The 27,074-nt window shown below is 39.8% G+C and overlaps 1 protein-coding gene across 2 annotated transcripts in view; it reads right to left on the reverse strand.

Moving 5' to 3' along the window:
- Window positions 1-11,669: 11,669 nt before the first annotated feature.
- Asah1 (N-acylsphingosine amidohydrolase 1) overlaps window positions 11,670-27,074 on the reverse strand; it is a 50,188-nt gene continuing 34,783 nt past the window's right edge. For both annotated transcript variants that reach the window (XM_045138827.1, XM_045138832.1), the window contains exons 3-14: window positions 26,617-26,707; window positions 25,813-25,899; window positions 22,613-22,691; window positions 21,295-21,369; window positions 20,223-20,268; window positions 18,698-18,842; window positions 17,773-17,827; window positions 17,597-17,678; window positions 14,624-14,755; window positions 14,395-14,518; window positions 13,933-13,989; window positions 11,670-12,739 (exon numbers count right to left, since the gene is read on the reverse strand). In XM_045138827.1, coding sequence (XP_044994762.1) covers window positions 12,650-12,739; window positions 13,933-13,989; window positions 14,395-14,518; window positions 14,624-14,755; window positions 17,597-17,678; window positions 17,773-17,827; window positions 18,698-18,842; window positions 20,223-20,268; window positions 21,295-21,369; window positions 22,613-22,691; window positions 25,813-25,899; window positions 26,617-26,707 — 1,063 coding nt within the window. In that variant the 3' untranslated portion in view covers window positions 11,670-12,649. The remainder of the gene's footprint in view (window positions 12,740-13,932; window positions 13,990-14,394; window positions 14,519-14,623; window positions 14,756-17,596; window positions 17,679-17,772; window positions 17,828-18,697; window positions 18,843-20,222; window positions 20,269-21,294; window positions 21,370-22,612; window positions 22,692-25,812; window positions 25,900-26,616; window positions 26,708-27,074) is intronic.

The following is a 27,074-nucleotide window of genomic DNA, read 5'->3' on the forward strand; positions in this document are numbered from 1 at the left end:
TACTGATTTTTGGTTTGCCTTGTTCTTCTTTTTCCAAGGCTTTAAGGTGAAGCATTAGGTCGTTTACTTGCGACCTTTCTAATTTCTTAATATAGGCACTGAAGGCTATATATAAATTTACCTCTTAGAACTGCCTTCATTGTGTCCCAGAGATTTTGATATGTAGTGTTCTCATTATCGTTTGACTCTATCAATTTTTTGATTTCCTTCTTGATTTCTTCATTGACCCATTCATCATTTAGTTGTGTATTGTTTAGTTTCCATGATTTTGTGTATGCTCTATAGCCTTTCTTGCTACTGATTTGTAGTTGAATTCCATTGTGGTCAGATAGAATGCAAGGAATTATTTCAGTTTTCCTGAATTTGTTAAGACTTGCTTTGTGTCCTCATATATGGTTTATTTTAGAGAATGTTCCATGTGCTGCTGAAAAGAATGTATATTCTGCAGCCTTTGGATGAAATGTCCTGTATACATCTGTTAGGTCCATTCCTTCTATGACCTCATTTAGGCCAGATGCCTCTCTGTTTATTTTTTCCCGTGATGACTTGTCATTTGATGAGAGTGGGGTGTTAAAGTCACCCACCACCACTGTGTTTGGTGTTATCTATGACCTTAGTTCTAATAGTGTTTGTTTGATGAATTTGGGAGCCCCCATGTTAGGTGCATATATGTTTAGGATTGTAATGTCCTCCTGTTGGAGTGTGCCCTTAATCAATATAAAGTGACCTTCCTTATCTTTCTTGACTAACGTTGGACTTCTTCCAAATTTTTATTAACCACTTCCATAATTATAAAAAGTACTCCATGGTAATACTCTCCCTCCCCCCACTTTCCCCTTTGAAACTCCATTCTCCATCATACCCCCTCCCTATCTCAATCAGTCTTTCTTTTAATTTTGATGTCATGAGCTTTTCCTCCTCTTATAATGGTCTTGTGCAGGTAGTGTCAGGCATTGTGAGGCCATAGATATCCTGGCCATTTTTTGTCTGGAGGGAGCATGTTGTATGGAGTCCTACCCTTCCTTTGGCTCTTGCATTCTTTCCTCCACCTCTTGCGCATTAGACCCTGAAACTTGGAAGTTGTGATAGAGATATTGAGCACTGCGGTCATTTCTTTCTATCACTGTGATACCTTCTGAGTCGTCCCAAGGTCACTGCCATCTGAAAAGAGAAGATTTTCTACCAAAAGTGAGAGTAGCATTAATATAAGGGTGTGAACATTAACAGAAGTGCTTACTGCGCAGTTTGATAAGCATAGTATATACATTTAGCCAGAAAACAGCAGACGTTACACCCCTAGGGCTCATGACTACCCCTGTTTTAAGTTTTCAGTATCAGGGATGTATTCCCTCCCATGGAGCAGGCCTCCCATCCAATTATAGGGCAGTTGGTTTCCCCCATAACAGACATGCCACTATTGCACCCGTTGGCTCATTTGGCCTGGCTGGCCAATTATAAGGCTTGCAGTGTCCACTGTTGAGTATCTTCATTGGTGATTTCTCTTTCTCCCATTGAACTGCATGCAGAATGGCTTCTTCCAGCTTTCTGTCAGCTGGTCTACATGGAGGAGGTTATCAGCTCAGTTCCAGCAGGATTTCTCAGTGGCCTTGCAGGCCAAGTATGTGAAATCTTCAGCAATAGGGTCTTACCATCTATTCCTGGTGGGAAGCCAAGGGCCTTGGCAATGGCCTATAATGTTTTGGGGGCATCAGGGACCTCCCTGGCCAACAACTCAGTGGAAGGTATCCCATCCCTGGCACTGAAAATTTTCTAGCAACATCCACATCAGTTTTGACAAGGAAAATGGAATTCTTTTGTAATATGTTTCAAACAGAAAGGTGTTAGCAGAGAAAAATCTAAACATATGCTGAACAATTCTTTTCAACAGTACTGATAGGTAAGTCAAACTCATTTAAAATGGAACAATTTAAGCCGGCGTGGTGGCACATGGCTTTAATCCCAGCACTCAGTAGGCAGAAGTAGGAGAATCACTGTGACTTCGAGGGTAGTCTGAGATTGCATAGTGAATTCCAGGTCAGCCTGGGCTAGAGCAATAGACTACCTCAAAAAACAAACAAACAAAACCACTTGTCTAACTGCTGAGAAGTGATGATTGTTCAGCACTAAATGAGAGGCACATCTATCATACTCTCCAAGGCTCAGGGGAGCCTAGGGAAGAGGTGGTGGAAGGAACATAAGAATCATAGGATGGGAAGGGCTGCTGCTTTGGAATACTGTCTTCTGAACATGAGTGGCCATTACACTCAGGACTTCACAGCCACTGTTGTTACCACACAAGACCTGCTTATTTTGGGGGCCACATGTATATCATTATGGATGATGATGAAGGGCAAAAGGAAAAAACCAATCTGACTAGCTGGAAAGAAGATGTTCAATGGTAGGGAATAATGGAGGTGGTCAGTGGGAGTGGAATTAAGACATTATGTGCATATATAAAAACTGTTAAGTAAAAAAGCTTTAAAAATCCTGTTATATTAGCTCTTACATATTCAGAGCTTGGGGAAATAATAGATTATTTGAGGCATGGAAGAATTTCAACATAGGGAATAAATTGAAAAATATACATTATATCTTGTCTATAGGACAACAGTATTTCTCAGCACCATTAATACATTTATTGAGCCCAGTTTCCTTTTTGGTTAAAAACAAACAGCCTAACTTTGAAGAGCCATCAACTTCTACATTCATTTGTCTTTAGCAACCCTGTAAAATTTTCAGACATCTATGATTTTTCACTGTATCTTTTTTTTTTTTTTACTTTGAATGTATGAAAACTAATGGTAGAAGCTGGGGAGATAATTCAGTGGTTAAAGGCACTTGCTTGCAAAGCCTACCAGACAAGGTTTAATTCCCCAGCCACCCATGTAAATGAACACGCATTTATTTGTAGTGACAAGAGACCTCCCCCTCCACTACCAACATTCACATGGAAATAAAATAAAATGGCACAGCCAATACCAGGACAAGTCTCTCTCTTTCTCTCTCTCTCTCTCTCTCTCTCTCTCTTTCTCTCTCTCTGTCTCTGTCTCAGTCCCTGGATTTTGAAGGGTTTTTCTCTAGTCCAGGCTGACCTGGAATTCACTATGTAGTCTTAGGGTGGCATCGAACTCACAGCAATCCTCTAACCTCTTCCTCCCGAGTGCTGTGATGAAAGGTATGTGCCACCATGCCCATCCAGGACAAAATTTCTTTCTTTTTTTCCTTTTTTTTAATTTTTCGAGGTAGGGTCTCACTCTAGCCCAGGCTGACCTGGAACTCACTATGTAGTCTCAGGGTGGCCTCGAACTCATGGCGATCCTCCTACCTCTGCCTCCCAAGTGCTGGGATTAAAGGCATGCGCCACCACACCTGGCTTCAGGACAAATTTTTTAAACTGACCTTCCCCATTGCTCACTGGCAATGTGTGACACTTTGATTCAGGTGTCCTCCATAATCTTGTGTGCTCTGAATTCTAGTTCCCCAGCTGGTAGAAACTTGGGAATTGGAGGATCCTGGAGGTGTATTGTTTGGGGCAGGCTTGAGGGTGTTTTAGCCAGCTTCCCCTTGCCAGTGTTTGGCATATTGTTCTGTCGCTGTTATCCACCTGATGTTGGCCAGGAGGTGATGTCCACTCTTTGCTTATGCCATTATTTTCCCCTGCCATCATGGAGTTTCCCCTCAAATCTGTAAGCAAAAATCAACCTTTTGCTCCACAAGCTACTCTTAGTCAAGTGTTTTCTGCCAATAATGCAAAGGTGATTCCAACAGTAAAATTGTTACCAGAAATGTGGTGACTGATGCTAGAAACCTGATTCTGTGGCTTTGGCCTTTTAGAACTAACTTGCTGGAGGAATGTGGACATTTTTGAAACCTTGGCCTAAGAGACACCTTGCAGTACTTTAAACACAGCTTGATGGACTATTCTGATCAGAGTTGAAGGATGTGAATGCATTTAGAATGATGGACTGTGAGGTTTGGCTTATACGGGGAAGAAAAAGCTTTGCTAGAAGTAATTTGTGTGAGAGGCTTTCTGTCATGCCAGTGACCTGGAACCTATTGCAGGGATGTATTGTGTAAAAATGGACTGGTGTGAGCAGAAATACGTAGCACTGAAAGAAATGGAATTTTGGGGCCAAAAATGCTGCCCTGCAATTGTTTGAGAGATTACAACTACTGAGATTGGGCCAGTTGATCTGCATTGGAACAGTAGGAAGAATGTACTCTTTTGAAGTAAGAGGCTGATGTTGAAGCTTTTCTTCTCTTCACAGTCAGCTTCATTCCCCTCTGAATTAACAAGTTGGTAGCCCACCTGGTACTGTGGAGTATAACAGATGCAAGAAAGAGAGGGTCATTGAACTTGTGACAAAGTTTTGCTTTTTTGAAGTAGACATGGGCATTATGAAGCAGGCTTGTTGGATTATTTGTGTGGAGGCCTGATGGAGCCATGAGGATGAACTGTGGGTTGCAGTGGAGACCCAGTGGAAATGCCAGGACTATGAGATGGTGCCAAGGAGAGCTGACAGCACTGGATATAGAATACTTGGGGCTATGAGCAGCTGGGCTAGAGGGGCAGAATTGGAACTCCAGATTCATCACTAGTTAAAATTATCAGACTTAGGACTGGAGAGATGGCTTAGCGGGTAAGGCATTTGCTTGAAAAGCTAAAGGACCCAGGTTCGGTTCCCCAGGACCCACGTTAGCCAGATGCACAAGGGGGTGCATGCTTCTGGAGTTTATTTGCAGTAGCTGGAGGCCCTGCCATGCCCATGTATTCTCTCCCCTCCTCTTTCTGTCAAATAAATAAATAAGTAAAACCAAAATATTAAAAAAAAAAGAATTATCAGACTTAGAGACTTGTCACTATTTATAGCTGTCAGACTTGGAGCTAGAGTTTGATGTTTGCCTTGCTTGTTTAAATCTTGTATTGCTTCAGTCTTTCTTTGTTATACCCAATGCCATCTTTTGAAGTGTGTTTATTCTGTGCCATTGTGTAATGCCTTTTTCTTTCTTTTGGTATTAGGCTCAGTTAAAAAACCTTAGACTATGGGGATGTTTGAACATCATTGGGATTGATAAAAACTATGAGGACTTTTTTTTTAAAGAAGCTACCTTTCTCCTATTCTCCTTCACTTCTACTTTTGTTTTGTCTTTCCTTTTTAAAAATTTTTATGTAGCTATTTATTTGAGAGAGGGAAAGAGGCAGACACACACAGAGGGGAGGACAGAGAGAGAGATAGAATGGGCACACCGGGGCCTCCAGCCACTGCAAACAAACTCCAAACATATGCACCACCTCATGCATGTGGTTTACATGGTTCCTAGGAATCGAACTGCGATCCTTTGGCTTTGCAGGAAAACACATTAACCACTAAACCATCATCCAGGTCTATGGGGACTTTTAAAGTTGGACTGAATGCATTGCATTTTACATCATGGATGGTTATTCGTTTATGGGGGCCAGGGGCAGAATGTGGTGGTTTGATTCATGTGTCCCCCATAAACTTAGGTTTTATGAATGCTAAGTCCCCAGCTGGTGGCAATTTGTGAAATGGACCTTCCTGAAGTCCTGTATTGTTTGGGGTGGGCTTATGGGTATTATAACCAGTTTCCTCTTGACACTGTTTGGCACAATTTCCTGCTGCTGTTGTCCACCTGATATTGGCCAGGAGGTGATGTCCACCGTCTGCTCATGCCGTCATGTTCTTCAGTCATCATTGAACTTACCTTCAAGTGTGTGAAGCAAAATAAACCCTTTCTTCCCACAAACTACTCTTAGGTGTTTTCTGCCAATGAGGTGAAGCTGACTACAACACAAAGCATGCTGTAACTTAGCACATATCTGAAGATATGAACTCAGTGCCTCAAAAACTAACAAGAGTGGATTTTTAAAAATTTATTTATTTATTAAGAGAGAGAAACATGCGGGGGGTGGGGTGAAGAATGGGCATGGTAGGGCTTCCAGCCACTGCAAATGAACTCCAGATGCATGCACCACCTTGTGTATCTGGCTTATATGGGTCCTAGAGAATTGAACCAAGGTCCTTTGGCTTTGCAGGCAAGCACCTTAACCGCTAAAACATATCTTCAACCCTGGAATTTTTACACATTCTTCCTAATTAGTAACTACAAATTAACAGAAATGTAGTTAAATGCTAAAACTCAATTTTCTGTTTTTATTTATTTTTTTAATTTATTTGAGAGCGACAGACACAGAGAGAAAGACAGATAAAGGGAGAGAGAGAGAATGGGTGCGCCAGGGCTTCCAGCCTCTGCAAACGAACTCCAGACGCGTGCACCCCCTTGTGCATCTGGCTAACGTGGGACCTGGGGAACCGAGCCTCGAACCGGGGTCCTTAGGCTTCACAGGCAAGCGCTTAACCGCTAAGCCATCTCTCCAGCCCAATTTTCTGTTTTTAATGACAATAAATTTAATTCTCTCCTGATAATTAAGCCAGTGTGTGTTGGTTTTCAAGGAAACACTTTTTCTCAGCAACTAATATGAAATGCCTTATTTAATATGGCCCTTTGATCTGAATGCATGAAAACAGAGTCTGACACTGGAATGAAGTCATCTTCCTTTACTAGCCCTCTAGGGCATGAGATTTCACACACCAGAACATACATGACCTTTTAGTTGCTCCTCATTATTTCTTATCTATAATGTGGGAAGAGCTGAAATTATTTAGCCTGTTGGAATGCTGCAGAGCATAACTTGAATTTATATTTTTCTGGTACTGCAGTAAAGTTTGCACTCAGCTCAGGCATGACACGACAATTTATACGTTTGTAATTAATGTGTACATATAAATGTAAATGCGTACAAAATTTGCACACCTATTACATCCATATAGAATCATTCGAGTTGGGGGAGGGTGTGGCCTGAGTCCGCTCTGATTGGCTGGCGGGAGGAGGAAGGTGGGGCACAAGACAGGAGGCTTGGCTAGGCTTCCCGGCGCGGTATTTGGGTGGGAGTGGCATAAAGTTTAGGCAGATCCTGAAATAAGCCAAACCTGGGAAGAAATTAAGAGACAGGCGGAAAGGGACGGGGCTGGGGGTGATCAGCAATGGGCATAGGGCCCAGACTCCTCCGCGAGGGTGGCCTCACCATGGCCAGGCGCGTCTGCTCCAGCTCTCAGCAACGCTTCAACCGCCAGCACCTCCGGCGAGGCGGCGAAGGCCGGGGTCACGTCATGCAAGGCTGTCCCGTAGCAGGGAAAGTCGTAGTGCTGACCACTACGCAGGTACTGTCGGGGTGCTCTGAGGCCGGCGAGGGAGTCCTGAGGTCACAACTCCCTCCCTCCCATCCACCCTCGGGATGTGGCCTCAGACCCCAGAAACTGCAGCATACCCCTCAGGATGCGGGGCGTGCTGCCACACCAGCACTGTGAAGGTTGGAGGCGGGAGATCACGAGTTCAAGACCAACTTAGCCTACATGAGATCCGGTCTCAAAAATACTAAAGGATGGGCTGAAGAGATGGCTTAGAGGTTAAGGCACATGCGAAGTCTAAAGACCCTGGTTCTACAGGTCCCACTTTAGCCAGATGCACATGGTGGTGCACACATCTGGAGTTCGTTCGCAGTGGCAAGAGGCTCTGGCGCGCCCATTCTCTCTCCCTCATTCCCTCTCTAACAAATAAATAATTTAAAAATATATATATTAAAAAAAAAAGAAAAAACGAAAGGATGCTTCCTGCTGCAGGGCCCTATGAGCTTAGACTAGAGTGAGGTTTCGGCGAACGGAGGAGGAACTGGGGTCCAAGTCCCGGCCCGCACCCGCACGCACTTGTCCAAGAGGAAGGCCTGCACGCGCTCAGTCTGGAGCTGGTGGATTCGCTGCAGCAGCGTAGCGACCCGGGCTGCTTTCTGCTGGGCGGGCAGCGCGACTGGGGCATTATGATGCCGGCCCGAGACCTTTAACCCGCCCTGCGCCCCTACCCTTTCGAGCCAGGACTCACCTATGGCCATAAAAAAAAAAAAAAAAAAGTCATGCCAACTAGCTGCTTGCCCACTTTGGCACTTTGGCTCTGCACATGCTTCCTGCCAAGTAGACAGGTATCATTTTTACATACTCAATGTGAAATGTTAATTGGGTTAACTCATCCATCTACATGAATACCAAACACTACAGATCCAGGTGTCTAACTACACTGGAGTGTTGGCTGCTAATGAATGCCCATAAACTTGAGGCACAATTTAAATCTAGATGTCTAGAGCTAGAAGAACTCAGAAAATTGGGGTTATTTTACAAGACAAATAAGAAGCCATATGGAGTGACTTATCTCTTATCACCTCATACAATTAGCACTGAAGTTTTCAAACATGTTTGCATGCCATGGCACATGGCCAAAAGAATGTTTGTAAGATGTCCTGAGGTAAGTTCGAGGGGAGGTGGGGGCTTGCTGAAAAGTACACTGCATTTTTATTGAAATTATATCTACAATATACACAAAAGATAAGAGTAGCCTGTGCTAGAGTGATACCCTACCTTGAAAAAAAAGGGATGAGTATCAGGGAAGATATCACGTATTATTGAAGATGATGAACTCCTAACCATCCTGCCTCTTCTTCTCAAGTGCTAGAATAATAGATGTGCAACACCATACCTAGCCTCAAATTTTTAAGCTATTGAAAATAAATTTACAAGTATAATTGGGTGGTTTAATATTTGTAGTATCCTCTTTATTTTTTTTTTTTAATTTTTATTGATTTATTTTTTTATTTGAGAGCGACAGACATAGAGAGACAGATAGAGGGGGAGAAAGAGAATGGGCGCGCCAGGGCTTCCAGCCTCTGCAAACGAACTCCAGACGCGTGTGCCCCCTTGTGCATCTGGCTATCGTGGGACCTGGGGAAGCGAGCCTCAAACCGGGGTCCTTAGGCTTCACAGGCAAGCTTAACCGCTAAGCCATCTCTCCAGCCCAGTATCCTCTTTATTTGGTAGTGCTGGGGATTGAATCCAGGGACTTACATATACTAGGGTCATGCTTTACCAATGAGTAATGCCCACAAGCCTGAGTGATAAGTTTAAGGCAGTAATTGACAACCACTCAAGAACTTATGGAAGCTAAAATTCTGTGTAAAAACGAATAGTTTTTTTTTCATTGATAAATGAAATGTTAAAATTCTCATAAAAAAATCTTTCACAAGTACTGCAAAATAATGATGCCTCACTTCACAGAAAGCACATGTATTTTTGGATGTCAGCCTACCAGCTTGGATTGCCTCCATGTTAGCTACAAAGGTTCTAGCTGTGACCAGGAGCTGAACCTCTAGCAGCCCCACCATGCCTCAGTGCCTCCCAACTACCTCTGCAAAGTGCTGTCCAGAGCTCCACACTTTAGAAAGACAGTTCTGCTAGCTGTACCACACGACTTGTTCACATGGACAGTGGAGAGAACACAAAGTCTGGTGCTAGGACACCTGTGCAATCTCACTCAGCCTTTCTAGGGAAGAAGCATAAACATCTGTCCCATGTGCCCTCCCAGATCCTCCAAAGAGGTCATGTGGGACAGGCCAAGGGTTAGTGAGTACCAAGGATCTATCATAACTCAGGAATCTCAAGCTCAGAAATCTCCCAGAAATACAAAAGGAGCTGCTCTACTAGTCAGCCTGACCAATCTTTGCTCTGCAGGGAGACAATAATATTTATTCTAGCCAAGAAACAAATCTGCCTTCTACCTAGATAGGCATTCTTAGAAAGAATCTAAGGCCAAGTCTGTACAAAGTATGTAGAAATGCCATGGAAAAGTATGCAAGCAAACCAGTCTTCCCTGTGGTATCCAGCTAGGGGACCCTGCTTTCCCAATCTAGAAGCACAGGAGTCCCCTAGGGGGAAAAACAGATCTCATGTGAGCTGACAGCTTTTCACAAGTTGTGGATGGCTCAGGACCAGCCATGTCTCTGCAATTTGGTGATGGGAACAGTAACTGAGAAAGGAAGTCTACAATACTAAGCTGTTGAATATTTGTAAATTTTCATCAACTAACAAAAACTAGCCTTTAAACTCTATGAGGCTACAGATAATAAGTGCCTCAGCTTTTCCATTCAATGATTAAAAAACTTTCAAAAATGTCTGTACTTTTAATGTTGTTCTTGGTCATAGGCACAGGGCCTTGAGATTCTTTTTAATTCTCACTCTCCAAAGCTCAGCACAATTTGGATAACAGTACAAAAACTTGATACCTCTTAGATGAACACATTACCAACAGTTCTGAATCTCAAAACATTTCTGTTCCCTATAAAAGCAGAAAAACTTTAGAGAACTGGCAAACAGCAGAGCCAAAGTGATAGCGTGGGGTATTCCTGCTCATGTGGAGACTTCCCACTGTAGAATGGCCTGTTGCTCCATTGGTGAAGTTACAAAGGACACCTCCATGACCACAGCATAAGAAATGGACCTCTATGGCTCAAAACATGGCTGTCACCCCCTCCTGCTAGAGGAAATGTGACTAACCTACACAGACTTACTTTTATCATAGTAATAAGCAGGATTTCATGCATAATGGGTTTGTTGAGAAAATAAGCTACTGCATGTAAAGCGGTATCTATTACAAATCCTGGTACACAATGAGTTCTGGGTGAGTGGTACCTATTACCATGGTGAGTCTTCCTGGATTCTGGCTTTACTAGACAATGTACCCAGGGTTTCATATATACTAGACAAGTATGGACTGTTTCAAATCCTATTCCTAAGCCTGGGTTGGTTGCACATGCCTGTAAGGCTAGCACTGAGGAGACAAAAGCATCAAAGGCAAAGGAGCATTGCAAGATCAAGGCCAGGCAGCTACATATGAGACCCTGCTACAAACAACAAAGAAACATCCACAGTCCTCAAACTAGCCCATGATTTGAAGCCAATCGGAACCTTATTGTATCCAATGTTTCTAGAAATACATCTCAATAATATCCATGGCTACTAAGTTTTGTCCTCTGAAAATTAACATAGTCCTTACAACTACTAACCTGAGGAGGAGTGGGGAAAGTCAGCATTTTGGCGAACATCCTCTGAATTATCATTTTTACATTCTAGCTATATAGTTAGTTATACTTAAGAGTTGTATCAAATGGTAAATAAGGTTGTACTGCATGTAAGACCTTACAAACTGCTATGGCATTAAATAGTGCTTCCTAAAATTTTAAATAATTACTCCTTCACAGTCTCTGACTTATCCAAGTGATTTAACAATCAGGATGTCACCTATTATCATGTATATCATTCTTGTGTGAAGGTCAAAATCTTAAGGTTTTATCCACTAACTGAATATTTTGTTGTTTTTGGAAATTGTCTCACATAGCTCAGCTCACCCTGAACTCACTATGTCCACTTTGAACTCCTGATTCTTCTGCCTCCATTTCTCAAGTATTAGGATTATAGGTTTGTGACACCATACCCAGCTGAGTCTTATTTTAACACAAATCCTCTTGTAAATTTGGGTGTTTTGTGGAAGTACCTACTATTCCTCTGGGTGCATAGCTGCCTTTGCATGTCTGCAAACTAGATTAAGAGAGGTGGTATTAGTCATGTAAGATGATGACCATTTAGTCACAGGTTTAGTAACCCACTTACACAACCTTTGTTATTGAAGTTATACATTATGTTCAGTTTAGATCTCTTGATAATAACCCCCCACCCTCAGATCAACACATGGACACACCCAGTCAGCATGCATGAGTGCTAACATGCCTGCCAATGACTGTTTATTGAGTATCATGATACAACTGAGATCGTACAAAAGACAGTGGAAACAGTCTTGTACAACTGGCATACATTTCACAGTCAATTGTAAAAGTTAGAAGGATTAACAATTTCAATTGCCACTTTTCATAAATAGATTTCTGAAAAAATTTTAATAGCTATAGTGTACTAAAAAGTTAAAAATATGTTGGTTAGAAGAAAAATGAAAATATTATTTATTAAATCAATGAAACATGAAAGAATTTAAAATAATGAGCTTTTACTATATTCAAGTCCTTGATATGTTTATTTACTGATTCGTAGAATCTAGGACTCAAGTTACTTAAAGTTAGCAACTTCTTGGGGTTACTGAGAGGTAGAGTAATTATAAAAAAGAAACAACTTCAACTCTGCACAAAAGACTGCCTTGCATCCTAACTACTTTGTGAACCCCAAAAAGCACTATTTACATAGTCAAAGGTATATTTATTTAAAAGAAATATCAAATGTCCATCTCATCCCTCCATCAAACATAATGAAATTAAACTTCTGTCAATAGCAGCAAAGGTAATGAATGGTATGCTGATTTTAATAGTTCAAACCAGAAAAACATAAATACATAGATAAAAATGGACAACTGAATCATGTGGAGTATTTACTCTTTCAATACTCACATAGAGGCACTGGATTAACACCAGTAGGGAATCTTGTTTTATTCCATCCAGATTAGGGTTCCCAATAGCAAAGTGAAATGAAATTCAGCAAACTCTACATCAGTTCACTTAAAAGAATTTATCTTTAAATAACTGATTATTTTAGCAAAAACAGTCTGTAAACATACTAGAAGGGCATTCTCATGATTCTTGGAAAGAACAAGCCTTGAGTCTTGGTCTTTGTAAGATCAGACAGATGCGCTGGTCAGTCATACTGTAGAACCTGTCTTCACATCTCAGTTCAGTAGGCCGGGTACGTGCTCACCAGCCTATGCAAGGGTCTGGGCAATCCCGTAGGTAACTTTCATAGTAACCTTTAGCAACGTCAATCAAGGTTGTGAATACAGTCAGCTGAAAGAAAAGTTGTTTTCACTTTAATGTATTTTCGAGTCTAAGATATTCTGGCACATAGTAGCATTTCTGTCCCCAAAGAATTTGCTTTATAAAGTTTATTAACATTAAACAACATATAAGTGTATATACTAACATATAATAACAGCATATTAATACTGAATATTTAAACCAATTAATATTAAGAGAACCACCATTTTAAGTCAAGAATCCTAACAGCATAGGAAATCCAGTTCTTTATAAGAGTCATGACAAGAAGTCATGCTTAATGCTTCACCACTAACACTAAGATCACTGAACCCTCCTCAATAGACAGCTAGCAGTTAGCAAAGCCTAGTGGTACACTAGGGAACATAAACAGTTTAGTTTTGGCTTCCCTTATCCTCAAAGTGTTCCAATTAAAGTGGGAAAACCGCAGGCTCACACTGTGCAAAGCATACACCCAAACACATGGAGTCATGCAGATGATGTAATTCACCCATTGTGAGCACTCACATGGTATTAGTGTGGCACGTGAGTGACCTGAAGGAAGGAAGGCAGGCTTCCTCGGGCAGGACTCAGGTATTGATCCAAATGCTCAAGGAAGCTTTTGTTCTGGCAGAGGTAAGGGAGCATTTTAAGGACAGTCAAGCAAGGGGATAAGAAAAAGGAACAAATGGGATAGCTGGGGGCAATATATCCAAAACACACAAGGAATGACATTACAAGTGAGGTAATTAGGAAACCAATCATTTGTACATTTCTCAGCTATAGTGTGGGAAAAGATAAAAGGATGAAAAAAGTTAGCCCACCAAGACTAGGCTTAATCCATATGTCATGTAAATCAAACCAGAAACAACAACAGGTTTGGCCACCACTTCTTTATCTTATTTCTAAAGTTGTGCTAGTCACACTAAAATACTTTAAAAAATTTAGTCTTTAAAGCCAGGTATGATGGCTTAAAATTACAATACCCCAAAGGCTGAGACAAAAAGATTATTGTGAGTCTTAGGCCAGCATAGATGACCAATCAAGCTCCAGGCCTAACTGGACTGGGACAGAGAGACCCTGTCCAAACAAACAAACAAACAAATCTTAAATCTAGCATAACTTGGAAAATTTCAAAGTGACTTAAAACCAAAATAAACACAGAACCAAATTCTTTCTCTAAATGCAAACACATACATTTATTTACATATATATGTTTTAAATACCTTGTTGAGGACAGGTTTTGTTGATAGGACATCATATAAGGTTGCAAATGAGAGCTTCTAAAACATAAAAACAGCTTTGTTCAGTAAGTTAAACACAGCCCTTCAGCAGCATTTATTAGAAACCAAAACATTCTTCAATCAATCTCCCTAAAGGATTTTCCCTTGGGGGTCATTATAAGAAACAGAGGTGACAGTTCTAATGTATCTTTTTTAGGGGGCGTCTCTTGCTTCTTTTTAAAAAAGTTCTTACTTGTTATTTAACTTCACAGAATGGTATCCAGTTTTTATGCAAGAAAGCGCAGCAAAACATTGCTCTTTAACAAGTAACAAAACCAAAGCTCAGTGGGATGTGTCTAAAGTTCCTAGAGCAATAGGGAGCTTAATTTCTTTAAGGCCACAGGAAAATGCCAAAACCAATTCTTAATGGAGATAAGTTTTCTATATTTAACAAAGCAGATGTACCTCTTGGGTTGTGCGGTTTAGGCACATCTTTGCAGGTGTTCTGCGATCATCAAGGAACAAGGTGTTTTTCCATCGGTCATAATTTGTCTGTACTGCGTACCACCTACCATGCTTAGCATCAAGTCTAGAGAAAAAAAACAGATTCCCTATTAGGTTTCAAGCCTTCAACCCATACATAGGTAATCTGGAATTTCAATTCTATTTATTTCGCTTTAACAAATATACTTACTCATACACATCCAAAGACGCTTTTCTTTCCCGAGTGATCACACAACCTTCCCCAGACTGGTTGCCCCCCAGGATAAAGTATGCTGGGGCCAGTATCTTGGTCTTAGTCAATATATTCTTGGCTTCTGCATAGCTACATAGAAATATTTGTTTAAAAAATATTGTTTTAATTGATTTGGATTTAAAGTGTTTTTTTTTTGTTTTGTTTTGTTTTGTTTTTCGAGGTGGATTGTCACTCAGGCAGACCTGAAATTTACTATGTAGTCTCAGAGTGGCCTCAAAATCACAGCAATCCTCCTATTTCTGCCTCCTGAGTGCTGGGATTAAAGGCATGCGCTTCCACACCTGGCCAAAATGTTTTAGTTCTATGGAAACTTTGGGAAAATAGATGTTCAAGGCCTAGCCTTTTAAACTGGGTTGTAACCCTAAATGGAGTCATTTAACTGAAGGTGGTGGTCACCGAAAATTTGGTGACAGTAGAAAGTTTCTGAATGTACAATGCCCAAGACTAGTTCAAAAGCATATATGCAATGAATCTGCTATGTTTATGGAAGCTCTCTGTGCCCCTTCACTGCATCCTTAGTTCTGAACACACAACCTGTACATGGTGCTTGCTGCCATGCCATGAAAAATGAATGCTGCCTGAAACACATCTAGTCTCAGTCAAGACTATATATGTTATGAATTGCAGTGTTTTTAATGTAAGCTATCTGCTTTAATAGAATAATGGTTTAATGATAGAAAAACCTTGTGGGTTTTCTTATTGTCATTCCACAACTTGCAAGTATCAGATTAGTATATCTTTGAATGTAATTATGTTAAAATGTTTGATTTTTAAAAATTTTGTTTGAGCTGCTGACTTGAGTTTCCTAGAAAATTGTGAAATGAGGACTGGGGAGATGGCTCGGTGGTTAAAGGTGCTTGCTTGCAAACCCCGATGGCCCAGGTTGAATTCCCCAGTATCCACGTAAAGCCAGATACTCTAAATAGGACATGGATCTGGAGTTTGCTTGCAACAAGCAAGAGGCCTTGGTGCATGCTTTCATTCCTTTCTTTCTCTCTCCTTGCAAATAAATAATAAAAAATATTATGTAGAAAATTTTGAGATGAATTGTGGCATGGGTTCAGGACAGAATTTCTAACAATTTCTGTAATATCTGTAAATATACTTTTGCCATTTTTCATTTCCTACTTATGCAAAGTTTTGTTCTCAGTATTAATTACAAAATTAAAATATCAATAAATTCTGAAAAATACTGAAGATACTCTACCAACTGCAATAACAATTTAGATAAGAATTCTTCACATTAAAATAGACAAGAGCAACCAGGCATGGTGGCTCATGCCTTTAATCCCAGCATTTGGGAGGCCAAGGTAGGAGGATCATTGTGAGTTCAAGGCCACCCTAAGACTACATAGTGAATTCTGTCAGCCTGGGCTAGAGACAGACCTTACCTCAAAAACAAAACAAAACAAACAAACAACAAAAAAAGGGCAGGAGAGATTGCTTAGTGGTTAAGGCACTTGCCTACGAAGTCTAAAGACCCAGGTTCAATTCCCCAGAACCCACATAAGCCAGATGCACATGATGGCACATGCATCTAGAGTTCATTTGCATTGACTAGAGGCCCTTGTGTGCCTATTTGCTCTCTCTTTAATAAATAAATATAAATATAAATTCAATTAAAAAACCCAAAAAGATAGAAAGTTCTCACTGAGCCAACATGAGGATTTGAATTCAGATCCCCAGGTGTGGTGATGCATACCTATAATACCAGTGCTGGGAAGCAGAGACAGGAGGGTCCTTGGGACTTGCTAGCTAGCTTTTCTATGCAAACTGGTGAACTCTAGGTTCTGAAAAAGACTGTCTCAAAAAATAAAATAGAGAGGGCTGGAAGATGGCTCAGAAATTAAGGCAATTAAATTGCTTGCAAAGCCTTATGACCCAGGTTCCAATCCACAGTACCCATGTAAAGCCAGACGCATGAAATGGAGCATGCACCTGGAGTTTGTTTATAGCAGCAAGAGGTCATGGTATGTTCCTTCTCTCTCTCCCCCTTGCAAATAAATACATCTTTTAAAAAATGGAGAATGATAGAGGAAGACACCTGATGTCAACCTTTAGTTTCCACACACATGTACCCACATACATACAAACACAATACACACATACAAAATAATGAAAATATAATTATAGTATATCAAGGCATGGGGAACAGAAAGTAACTTAAAAGTTAGGACTACTGGGCTGGGACAATGGCCGTGATTAAAAGCCTTTGTGTACAAAGCCTGATGGCCTGGTTTTGATTCCCCACTACCCACTTAAGACCAGATACACAAAATAATGCATGCATGTAGAGTATGTTTACAGTGGCAAGAGGCCCTGACCTGTCCATAAACATGCACACACACACACACACACTCTCTCTCTAATAAATGAATAAAATATTTTTTAAAAGTTATGAGAATTAAAAATTGGAGTTATGAAAAAAGACTATTCTTACTTCTTGGAAAACATTAAATAGGACTGATATCCATGTAGTCTGTCCTTCAGATGTAGTGTATGCTAAGGGAAAGGCAGCTTTGCTACTATTTCAGCACCATAGCTGATGGTAATTTTTAGGTTAATATCTATTACTGTTTTCCCCTGTGACAAGAACCCAAATGTATTACAATTTAAATGAGGATTTTTATTGTACAGTATTTCTTTTGCATGTGAGTATGAATATTTTTAGTATAAAAATACACTAGGTTTTTATAGTGTCAATATGCTTAATATTTTAAATAATTCATTCCCTTGCTATGAGAGCACAAACAGAACATGCACAAAGAGAACGTGAATAATTCTATGTGAGTGTCACAGGTTCCCCTAAGGAATTCTTCACCAGTTCCTCTAGAGATGTGAAGCTAGCAACTGGAAAATATTTCAGTAATACAGTATGAGTTAATTAAATTAAATATCTGATAACTTCACCTTGTGCTGTTTTCCAGAACTGATCTAGTAATAAATCCTACCCATGTGGCATCTTTCTTTCCCAGAATCCATTCTAAGACACCTGGAAGAGAAGAGTATACACAGAGTTATAGGGCCTAGAGAAGCTTAGACAACTACTAGTCATTTCTCATCTTTCACTTTCAAACACTACTCACCCAGATAACCACCATTCATACTGAAACGTTCATTTAGTGAAAGGCTAAACAGTCCCTGAGAAAAAGACAAAATAATGTGGTCAGAAATGTCAACCAACTTCTTAAAGGTCCATCTCTGGATCTTACCATGATATAGAAAGGCCTGGATTGGGTAGTGGGAAGTAAAAAGAGACATCAAAACCATGATGCTATCATGTATTTACAAAACATTTAAAAAAAATATTTGAGAGACAGTACCAGGGTCTCTTGCCACCACAAGCAAACTTCAGATGCATGCATAGCTTTGTGCATCTAGCTTTATGTGAGTACTGGGGAATCAAACCCAAGTTGTAAGGCTTTTCATGTTAACCATTGAGCCTGCTTCTCAGCCCCAACAAAACATTTTTGAATTTCAAAGCTTTTGCACATGTACTATGTGAGATAAATTATTACTGAACCCATCATGCCTTGCCTAAGTGAGTAACAAGATCAAGACCAGATCCCAAATTTTTACTTTTAAACTGTGGCAACCAGACACATGCTCTTTATATTAACACAGGCTCAGAGTCCATTTCCCTTCTACTCTTGTGCCACAGGATCTCATATAGATGAAAGTAACACAAGTGCAAGGAGCTAAAATGAGGCTTCATAGTCTCATTTTAAAACATGTTATTTATTTGCATGTGTGCATGTATATGAACAAGCCACAGCCTCCTGCCCCTGTAAGCAAACTCCGAATGCATATGCCACTTTCTGTATCTGGCTTTATGTGGGTATTGGGGAATTGAACCAAGGCTCGAGGCATTGTAAGCAAGTGCCTTTAACTGCTGAGCCATCTCCTCAGCCTTCATATTCATTTTAGGTTTTTTCTTATATTCTAACCTTCATAGTTAGTTAAAACCTTGAACAAAACTACTTGTAAAGTTAAATAAAATAGACTTCTTACTGGTTTGAATCCTGTTAACATTCCTACATATCCAGCAAAGCTTGTAGCCTTGAAAACAGTGTTATTATTTCTTTGGAAGTCCAAATTTACTGTAAGAGTCTTTAGTTCCTCAGTTATGACCCAGGTATTATTATTTATGTTCCACCTACAAAAGAAAAATTTTGGTGACATTTAGGAATGATGACAATATTAATGATGAAGATGACAACCAGCTATTCCCTGGGTGCTTTAAAAAAAAAACAAACTTGTGACAGGTTCTTGATATTTAATCTGGGCAGGCATTAAATTTGTGTTTCTACTTCCTCAGCCTCCTGAATGCAGTGATTACAGGCCTGTTCACCACTGTATCTGACATATGCACTTTTACCCAAACTCATGAGCAACTCTAACAAATCCTTTACAACATGAGCAAGTTACGATTCGGATCTGAAATGTCCTCCAAAGGCACGTGCGCTAAGGCCCTTGTCCCCAGTGCACCAATGTTTAGAAGTGAGGTTTTTGGGAAATGGTTGGATTGTGTGAGCTCTAATTTCATTAGTGGATTAATCTATTGATGGGTTCATAATCTGATGGGTTGTTGGGAAAGGATGCAGAATTAGCAAGTGGGACCTACACATAGGAAGCAGGACCACAAAGGTGTGCTCTTAGGGTTGTATTCTGTCATCAGCATCTTCCTTGTTTTGTTTGATTCCTGGCTGCCTTGAAATGAGCAGTCTTCTCCAATGCCTACTCCTGCCACCATAGCTCAGGCTGACCTGGAATTCACTATGTAGTTTCAGGGAGGCCTCGAACTCACAGAAATCCTCTTACCTCTGCTCCGGAATGCTGGGATTAAAGGTGTGTGCCACCACACCTGGCTCTTCCTTACTACTCTTTTTATTTTATTTTATTTATTTGACAGAGAAAGAGGGAGAAAGAGAGAGAGAGAGAGAGAAAAAATGAACTCCAGTCACGTGCGGCCTCTTATGCGTCTGGATAATATGGGTCCTGGAGAATTGAACCTGGATCCTTTGGCTTTGTAGGAAAATGCCTTAATCACTAAGCCATTCCTCCAGCCCTTCCTTACTACTCCTAAAAGGACTAAAGTCAGCTGATCATGGAATGAAAACTCTGAACTGTGAGCCAAAATAAGCCTTTTTGTCCATCCAAATAGGGCATTTTTATCCCATGTTCCAGAGGATGAAACTGAGACTCACAGAAGCTGAGGAAGTCTACACTCCAGATTATATAGTGAGCCCAGATTCCAATATAGGCCTCTAGTTACAAAGCCATTATCATTTTCATAAAGATCAAGATGCCAGACTAAAATGAAAGAAGGATTTGTGTCCTTCAAGTATGATCCAAATTTCTGTTCACTAGGTCCAACTTCTGACATACAAAGTCCCAAATAACTGAGAAAGTATGCCAAGTATACCTATTTTTCTCAACACTAGTCATCTTACATATTAGGGGACAGGGTAGGACTTGCTTTCACCAAGGGAATACAATCTATACTTTATGAATAACAACATTTTAGGTTCCTTACCCAAGAAATATTCCAAAATCCATGTTTCTTCCATGTAGTAGATGACCTGTTTGGAAGTAAACATCAAAGACAAGTGGCCTCAGTTAAAGTACATATATGGACACTTAAGTATTTGTTCATACTCACAACTGTTTCATCTAGCAATGATAAATAGGAAGAAATGTGATAGCACAAGCCTTAACAAGATCAAAGTGGCATTACTGTCATACTGGCTCCATAACCTCAGAGAGCACATGGCTCCAGGAGAGATCAGAAAATGGGGGCAGGACCAATGGTAACTATGACAGTTCTATTAGAACATTAGATATCTTAGCCTCCACTAACGTGACTTACCCAATGCTTCCCTTCAGGAATTGCCACCTACAGACAGACATCTCAGGAGTGAGGTGTAGGCTGGCTTCCCACCCAGAAAATGGGTCAAAAGTAACAGTTAATCAAGGGCAAATGGCTATGTGGACTGTATCTTGTGAACCAGCCAGGAAAGTATGGGAAAGTGATACTATTCCACATAGGGCTCCACGCTGGGAAATAGGAGGACAATTGTTCTACGCCTCCAGAAAAACACATCATTGTGTGAAGATAATGATGTGCCCCTGTGAGGACTTCTACCAAGTTATATGTACAGGCAGACTAATAGGAAAGAATGTTTCCAGTCCTCAAACACTTGAAAGTTTTCTGCATGCTTGAATTAAAGTTTAGTAACCATTATGGTGGTCTTAAAATATGGCTTAAAATAAGGTCTGTAAGCTGGGCATGGTGGTGCATGCCTTTAATGCCAGCACTTGGGAGGCAGAGGTAGGAGGATCACTGTTAATTCAAGACCACCCTAAGACTACGTAGTGAATTCCAGGTTGGCCTGAGCTACAGCAAGACCCTACCTTGGCAAAAGAAAAAGATCTTCAATGCACTTATAAAAATTTAACAAGACATATTAAACTATATGTAATGTACACAAAATTTAAATAGCAAGCCTTGGTTTTAAAGGTTCTAATTCTACTTTTTTATTTTTTTAAAAAGACTTTCATTTTGTTGTACTCTGTATTGCCCACCCGTTCCTCTGGGCAAAGGTTACCTTGTGTGTCTTCAGTTATTATTGAGGTACACATAGTAAACAATTCATAAAATATGTTGAATGAAATAATTTCTCCTATGAGAAAAACAGGCACATTTTTTGTTAATATACAGAATCATGACAGTATAGGAAAATTGTTTTGTTTTTGTTGATTCTAGGGACTGAACTCAAGGCCTCATGAATTACTTATGCTCCAGATCTAAAACAGCCATCTAAGAAAATCTGACTATCTTTACTGTGCATGCGTGAGCATTGGCACACACGCTAGATGTCAGTGTCACAGGTCAATTTGTGTGTGTAAGTGCAGCACTCAGGAGGCTGAGGAGGAAGGATAGATAATTTGAAGGCAGCCTAGGCTACACAGGGAGACACACACACACACACAATCACAAGATACATGCTTAAATGTAAATGTAAAGTAACCAGAAGAAAGCATACACGAATATTATAATGGCCTTAGAGTAGGCAAAGATTTCATACACATAAAAGCGCTACAAGTGATAGATTCTATTTTAAAATTATGAATTTCTGCTCATCAAAGGGTATCAATAAGAGAATGGAAATGAAAGCTATAGACTAGAAGCAAATATTTGAAATCGTGTATCTGAAAAAGGACTTATATCTAGAGTATACAGAAAATCCATTTATTCAAACAAACAAAGGGGCAAAAGACCTCAATAAGCACTTTGCCCTTTTCCAAAGTAAAGAAACAGAAAAAGTAGTCAAGTTGGAAAAGGTCAATAATCTCTAGTGGTAAGGGAAATTCAGTATCAAGTAGAGAAAACTGAAATTCTCATTCTATGCTGATTGTCAATCAATACATTTAATTTTTCAGAATTACAAAGAATAAGTATACAGCTACCCTAAGTATCAACAGTCCACATCCCAGGTAAATATCCAATAGAAATGAGTGTGTATTCCCCTGATAGACATGTATAAGAACATCAGCTATTAGCCTCATTCTTAAAATTCAAAATCTGAAAACAACCCAAATATTTAAGAAACCACATTCAGCAATTCAGATGTGCAGTTCTATTTTAAATAAGTTCAGAAAGAGGTGGACTAGTCTACAGTGAGGGCAGAACAGTGTTTCTCTGAGGAGGCAGTATTATCTGTGACGGGACAAGATGAAATAGTCTGGAGTGTTGAAATTTTCTTCATCTTAATGAGTCCTATGAGAGCCAACAAAGATATACCTTAACTTCAGAGCAGAACACCTAAGAGCTGTGTACTCTGATGTATGCAGTTCATCATGCTTCAACACCTGTGTGTTCAAGTACTTTACTGACTGTTTTAAACACTGTAAAGTAACCGTTACCTAAAGGTACCCCAGTGACATCTGCAATTCCCTTCATTTCCTCTTCATACGGGCCAGGAATGTTGCCAAGTAGACCAGGCTGAAAACAAATACATTGATGACCATTTAACCTAGAAGCATGCTTCAAAATCTAGTTCTTTAAGTGACTTCTTCCAGATACTATTATTATAATAAGTAATACTTTTTTTAAAAAAAGAAATCATGCATTTCTAAAAGCTTCTATATAGCGGAGTATATAGGGTGCCACAAAGTCTTATAATTCTTAGATTTTTTTTTTTTTTTGGTCAGGTCTTTTATCCAGTTTCCACAGAGAGCAGGGGCTAGAGTCATTCATCAGGATGAACTAATTATGACCCACAGCCCAGGTCATCATGAACCAATCTCTGGTCAAATTTACCTTTTGTTACTGGTATATGTCACAAGAACAGCCAAAAACCAAACCAAACCCAAATCCTACTATTCTACTGGATCTTGACCTAAGATGCACTGATTGTATTCTGTCAGCAAACAACAATTTGATGAGCCAAATTCAATGATGGACATAAATTTTGTTCTTAACTATACCTACTCACTAATAATGAGATCATAATTTTATTTCACATTCTCTTGCTGTGATAATATGCTTAAAGTTCTGGATATGGTGATCTTAACTAAGCATATTTGTTTTTACACACATGAAATGTTCCAGTCAATTTAAAAAATATGACTTAACATTGTTAAACACATTATACCAAACATGATCCTTTACAGATAATATGCCATTTAAACCTAACAACTAACATATGAAATATCTATTATTATTGTTCGCCCCAATGAGAAAACTGAAGTTCTGTAGGTACATGACTGATATGACCTTAAAACCCAATGATGTTAGATTTAAAATAATAGGACCAAAACCTGTAATGCTGACCTCTCTACTGATGTTCAGTCTAGAGGGGTCATTACAGCACAAGGAGTATGTGCAGGCCTAGCCCTCTTTCACTCCTGCAACTTTTATTTTGGGAACTCTGGTAAGTCAGGCATACAAGAGAACTTTAGTAAAAAGCTGAGCAGAGAAGCATTATCCAATAGGTTTGCTGGCTGGAAGGTGCAAGTGTCTGAGGGAGGAAATGCCTGGACCATTTAATCTCTAGGACAATTACTAGGGCATTTGTTTGTTTGTTTTAGTTGGTTAGTTATTGACACTACTGGAAATTAAACTTATGGCCTTGTTTATGTATGACAAGTACCCTACCACTGAGCTACATCCTCATAGGCATTTCTGTTTTGTAGATTTCTGGCAATGTCTTGTGATGTTTTTGGTTGTCAAAACTGAGAAGAGCTGGAGAGATGGCTTAGAGATTAAGGCGCTTGCCTGTGAAGCCTAAGGACCCAGGTCTGACTCCCCAAAACCCATGTAAGCCAGACGCACAAGATCATGAATATGCACAAGGTTACACATGCACACAAAGTGGTGCACGTCTGGAGTTTGACTGTAGCGAAGCCCTGCTGTGCCATTTCTGTCTCTCTCTATCTTTTATAAAAGAAAAATACTTTAAAAAATACTGAGGGTGGGGGCTGGAGAGATGGCTTAGCAGTTAAGCGCTTGCCTGTGAAGCCTAAGGACCCCGGTTCAAGGCTCGGTTCCCCAGGTCCCACGTTAGCCGGATGCACAAGGGGGGGCACGCGTCTGGAGTTCATTTGCAGAGGCTGGAAGCCCTGGCGCGCCCATTCTCTCCCTCTCCCTCTATCTGTCTTTCTCTCTGTGTCTGTCGCTCTCAAAAAAAAAAAAAAAAAATGAGGGTGGGGGGCTGGAGAGATGGCTTAGTGGTTAAGGCATTTGCTTGCAAAGCCAAAGGATCCTGGTTCACCTCTCCAGGACCCACACAAGCCGGATGCACAAAGGGGTACACGCATCTGGAATTTGTTTGCAATGGCTGGAGGAGCTGGCATACCCATTGTCTCTCTCTCAAATAAATAAATACATAAATATATAAATAAGTAAGCAAACAAACCAAGGGGAATATTACCAGCATTCAGTGGGTGGGTATAAGCCAGGAGTACAGCTAAACATCCTAAAACACTAAGAACAGCCCCACAATAAAATAATATTTTACTCTAAATTTTGAAGTACCCCAAATTTGTCCCAGAGCCTTGGTAACTATGGTGATTTGAATGTAAGGTGTTCCCCATATCCCCATGTGTTTATAAAACTTCATACGTAATTCCCAGCTGGTGGAATCTCTGGGAAGTGGAGCCTTATTGGAGGAGGTGTATTCTTAGTGGACCTTTAAGTTTACTAGTCTAGCCCCGTTGGGTACTCATAGCTAGTTCACTGTTGCTGCTTCCACCATGCAACACTCAGGTGTCTGCTCCTGCCATGTTTTTCCTACAATGATGAAACCTCCCCTTAAAACTGTCAGCAGAAATTAAACCATTTCCTTCCATATGCTGCTTCTGTTCAGGTATTTTGTCCCAGCAACGAGAAGGTAATGGCTACAGAAGTCTCCCCATGATCTCTGCACCCAACAATGAAGAATGAAAGAAGTCCTAGGAACCAGTCCCACCTACATTAAATAGAAACTCAGAAATACAGTCTTTCTGCATGCACAATGAAATGGTTTGGTTATGGCACAGCTATAAAAAAAACATTCAATCCAATTGTATTTCAAGGATCATGGTTACTATGCCAACAGGTCATTGTGTCATATCTACAGAAATCTTTGAGTTTCCCAAGTTACTCAGGCAAAAATATTTTTAAGATATATGGATGGATAGATGGATACGCACACACACACACACACACACACACATTTTTTTTCCCCCTGAAGCTAGGGATCAAACCTAAGGCCCTCCATGAGCTAACCATGGTGGCCTACCAACTGAACTCCACTAACAGCAAAAAAATATTTTTCAATATTGTACCTACAAACCTAATTAGGCAAGAAGTTCCATATACCTGGATGAAATAGGTACATATTTATCCATGACTCTATAAAACAGTCCACATATCAAAATTCACTTATCCACCAAAATCTGCCATCTTTGTTCTGTTACTCTAATATTACCACAATCCCCAGAATTTAAGGTCTTCTGAAGTTTTGACAGCAATCTAGAAGAAATGCAAATATTCTCAACATTTTTAAAAAAGGGCCGATTCCTTCAAAAACATCTCAAGCATATTTTAACACTCTGTATGCACATATTTATGTACTGCTTACCAACTTTTGATCCACCATCTGCATAACTTTTCCACTTGGCACAAATGCGTTTACTAAATTCTTCATGGAATTAACTATGATCTTTAGCTGAAAAAATAAAACAGTTCAAAGACCTAAAGAAGTACTGAGATTTAAGGTTAATACTAGTGTAATAAAAACTAATGTAGAAATTTTGACTTACTGAAAATAGGTAAGTCAAATAGAGAGGCACTGGAATATATATATTTTTTTAATTTTATATTTTTATTGACAACTTCTATAATTATAGGCAGTACATCATGGTAATTATCTTCCCACCCCACATTTCCCTTTGTAACTCCACTCTCCATCCTCCTCTCAACCAGTCTCTCTTTTATTATTGATGATATCATTTTTTCCTCCTATTATGATGAACTTGTGTGGTCAGGCACTGTGAGGTAGAAAGCATTTTAAATTAACATGTAAACACAAGTTTATGTTTAAATGGATATTTGCATTTTAGTTACTCAGATGAAGGGGGATGACACACAGGGAAAAAAAACCAAAACCTCAAAAAAGCTACAGAAGATGACACTTTCTTCACTGTTCATTACTGTCCATGGCAGAAAAATACCAATAGCACTTTAGGTGGTAACTTTTTTCAGCAGGGTCTCACTCTGTGGCTACTATGTAGACTCACACTATCTTCAAACTTACGGTATTCCTCTGATCTCAGCCTTCTGAATTCTGGGATTATAGGGATAAGCCACCATACCTGGCTTATGTTCTTTTAAAAACATAATTATATTCCATAAAGTTAAAAAAAGGAAAATATTTAAAACCTACCATTGGTGCTTTGTGAGTCATTAATTCATGCCATCTTTTGTAGGGTGGTAAATCAAGGTTTATGGTATACCATGGAATTGGTCCTCTGTAGCTGTAATGAGAGGCATACCATCTTGAAATGTTGAAAGTGATTTCCTGAAGGGGTAGATAGCTACAACTAAAAGCATATGTTAGACATATATACTTAATAACTGTATAAAAGTTGGTTACTCAAATCCAAGTTTGTTAAGAAAGTAGAGGTTGCACCGGTGCTTCTGAGCCTGACATAGTGGCATGTGCACTTCATTCCAGTACATAGGAGTATGGTTACATGTCAAGACCCTGGCTCAAAAACAAACATATAAATAAAAACATATACATTCTGGATCTGAAAGGTTAATGACTTGCTGATATCAGAAAAAAAAAATCAACTATAGCTAAGAGCTATCTCCTAAATACTATTGATAGAATATACTTTG

Source organism: Jaculus jaculus, chromosome 1, assembly GCF_020740685.1.
Source record: "Jaculus jaculus isolate mJacJac1 chromosome 1, mJacJac1.mat.Y.cur, whole genome shotgun sequence".
Lineage (NCBI taxonomy): Eukaryota > Metazoa > Chordata > Mammalia > Rodentia > Dipodidae > Jaculus > Jaculus jaculus.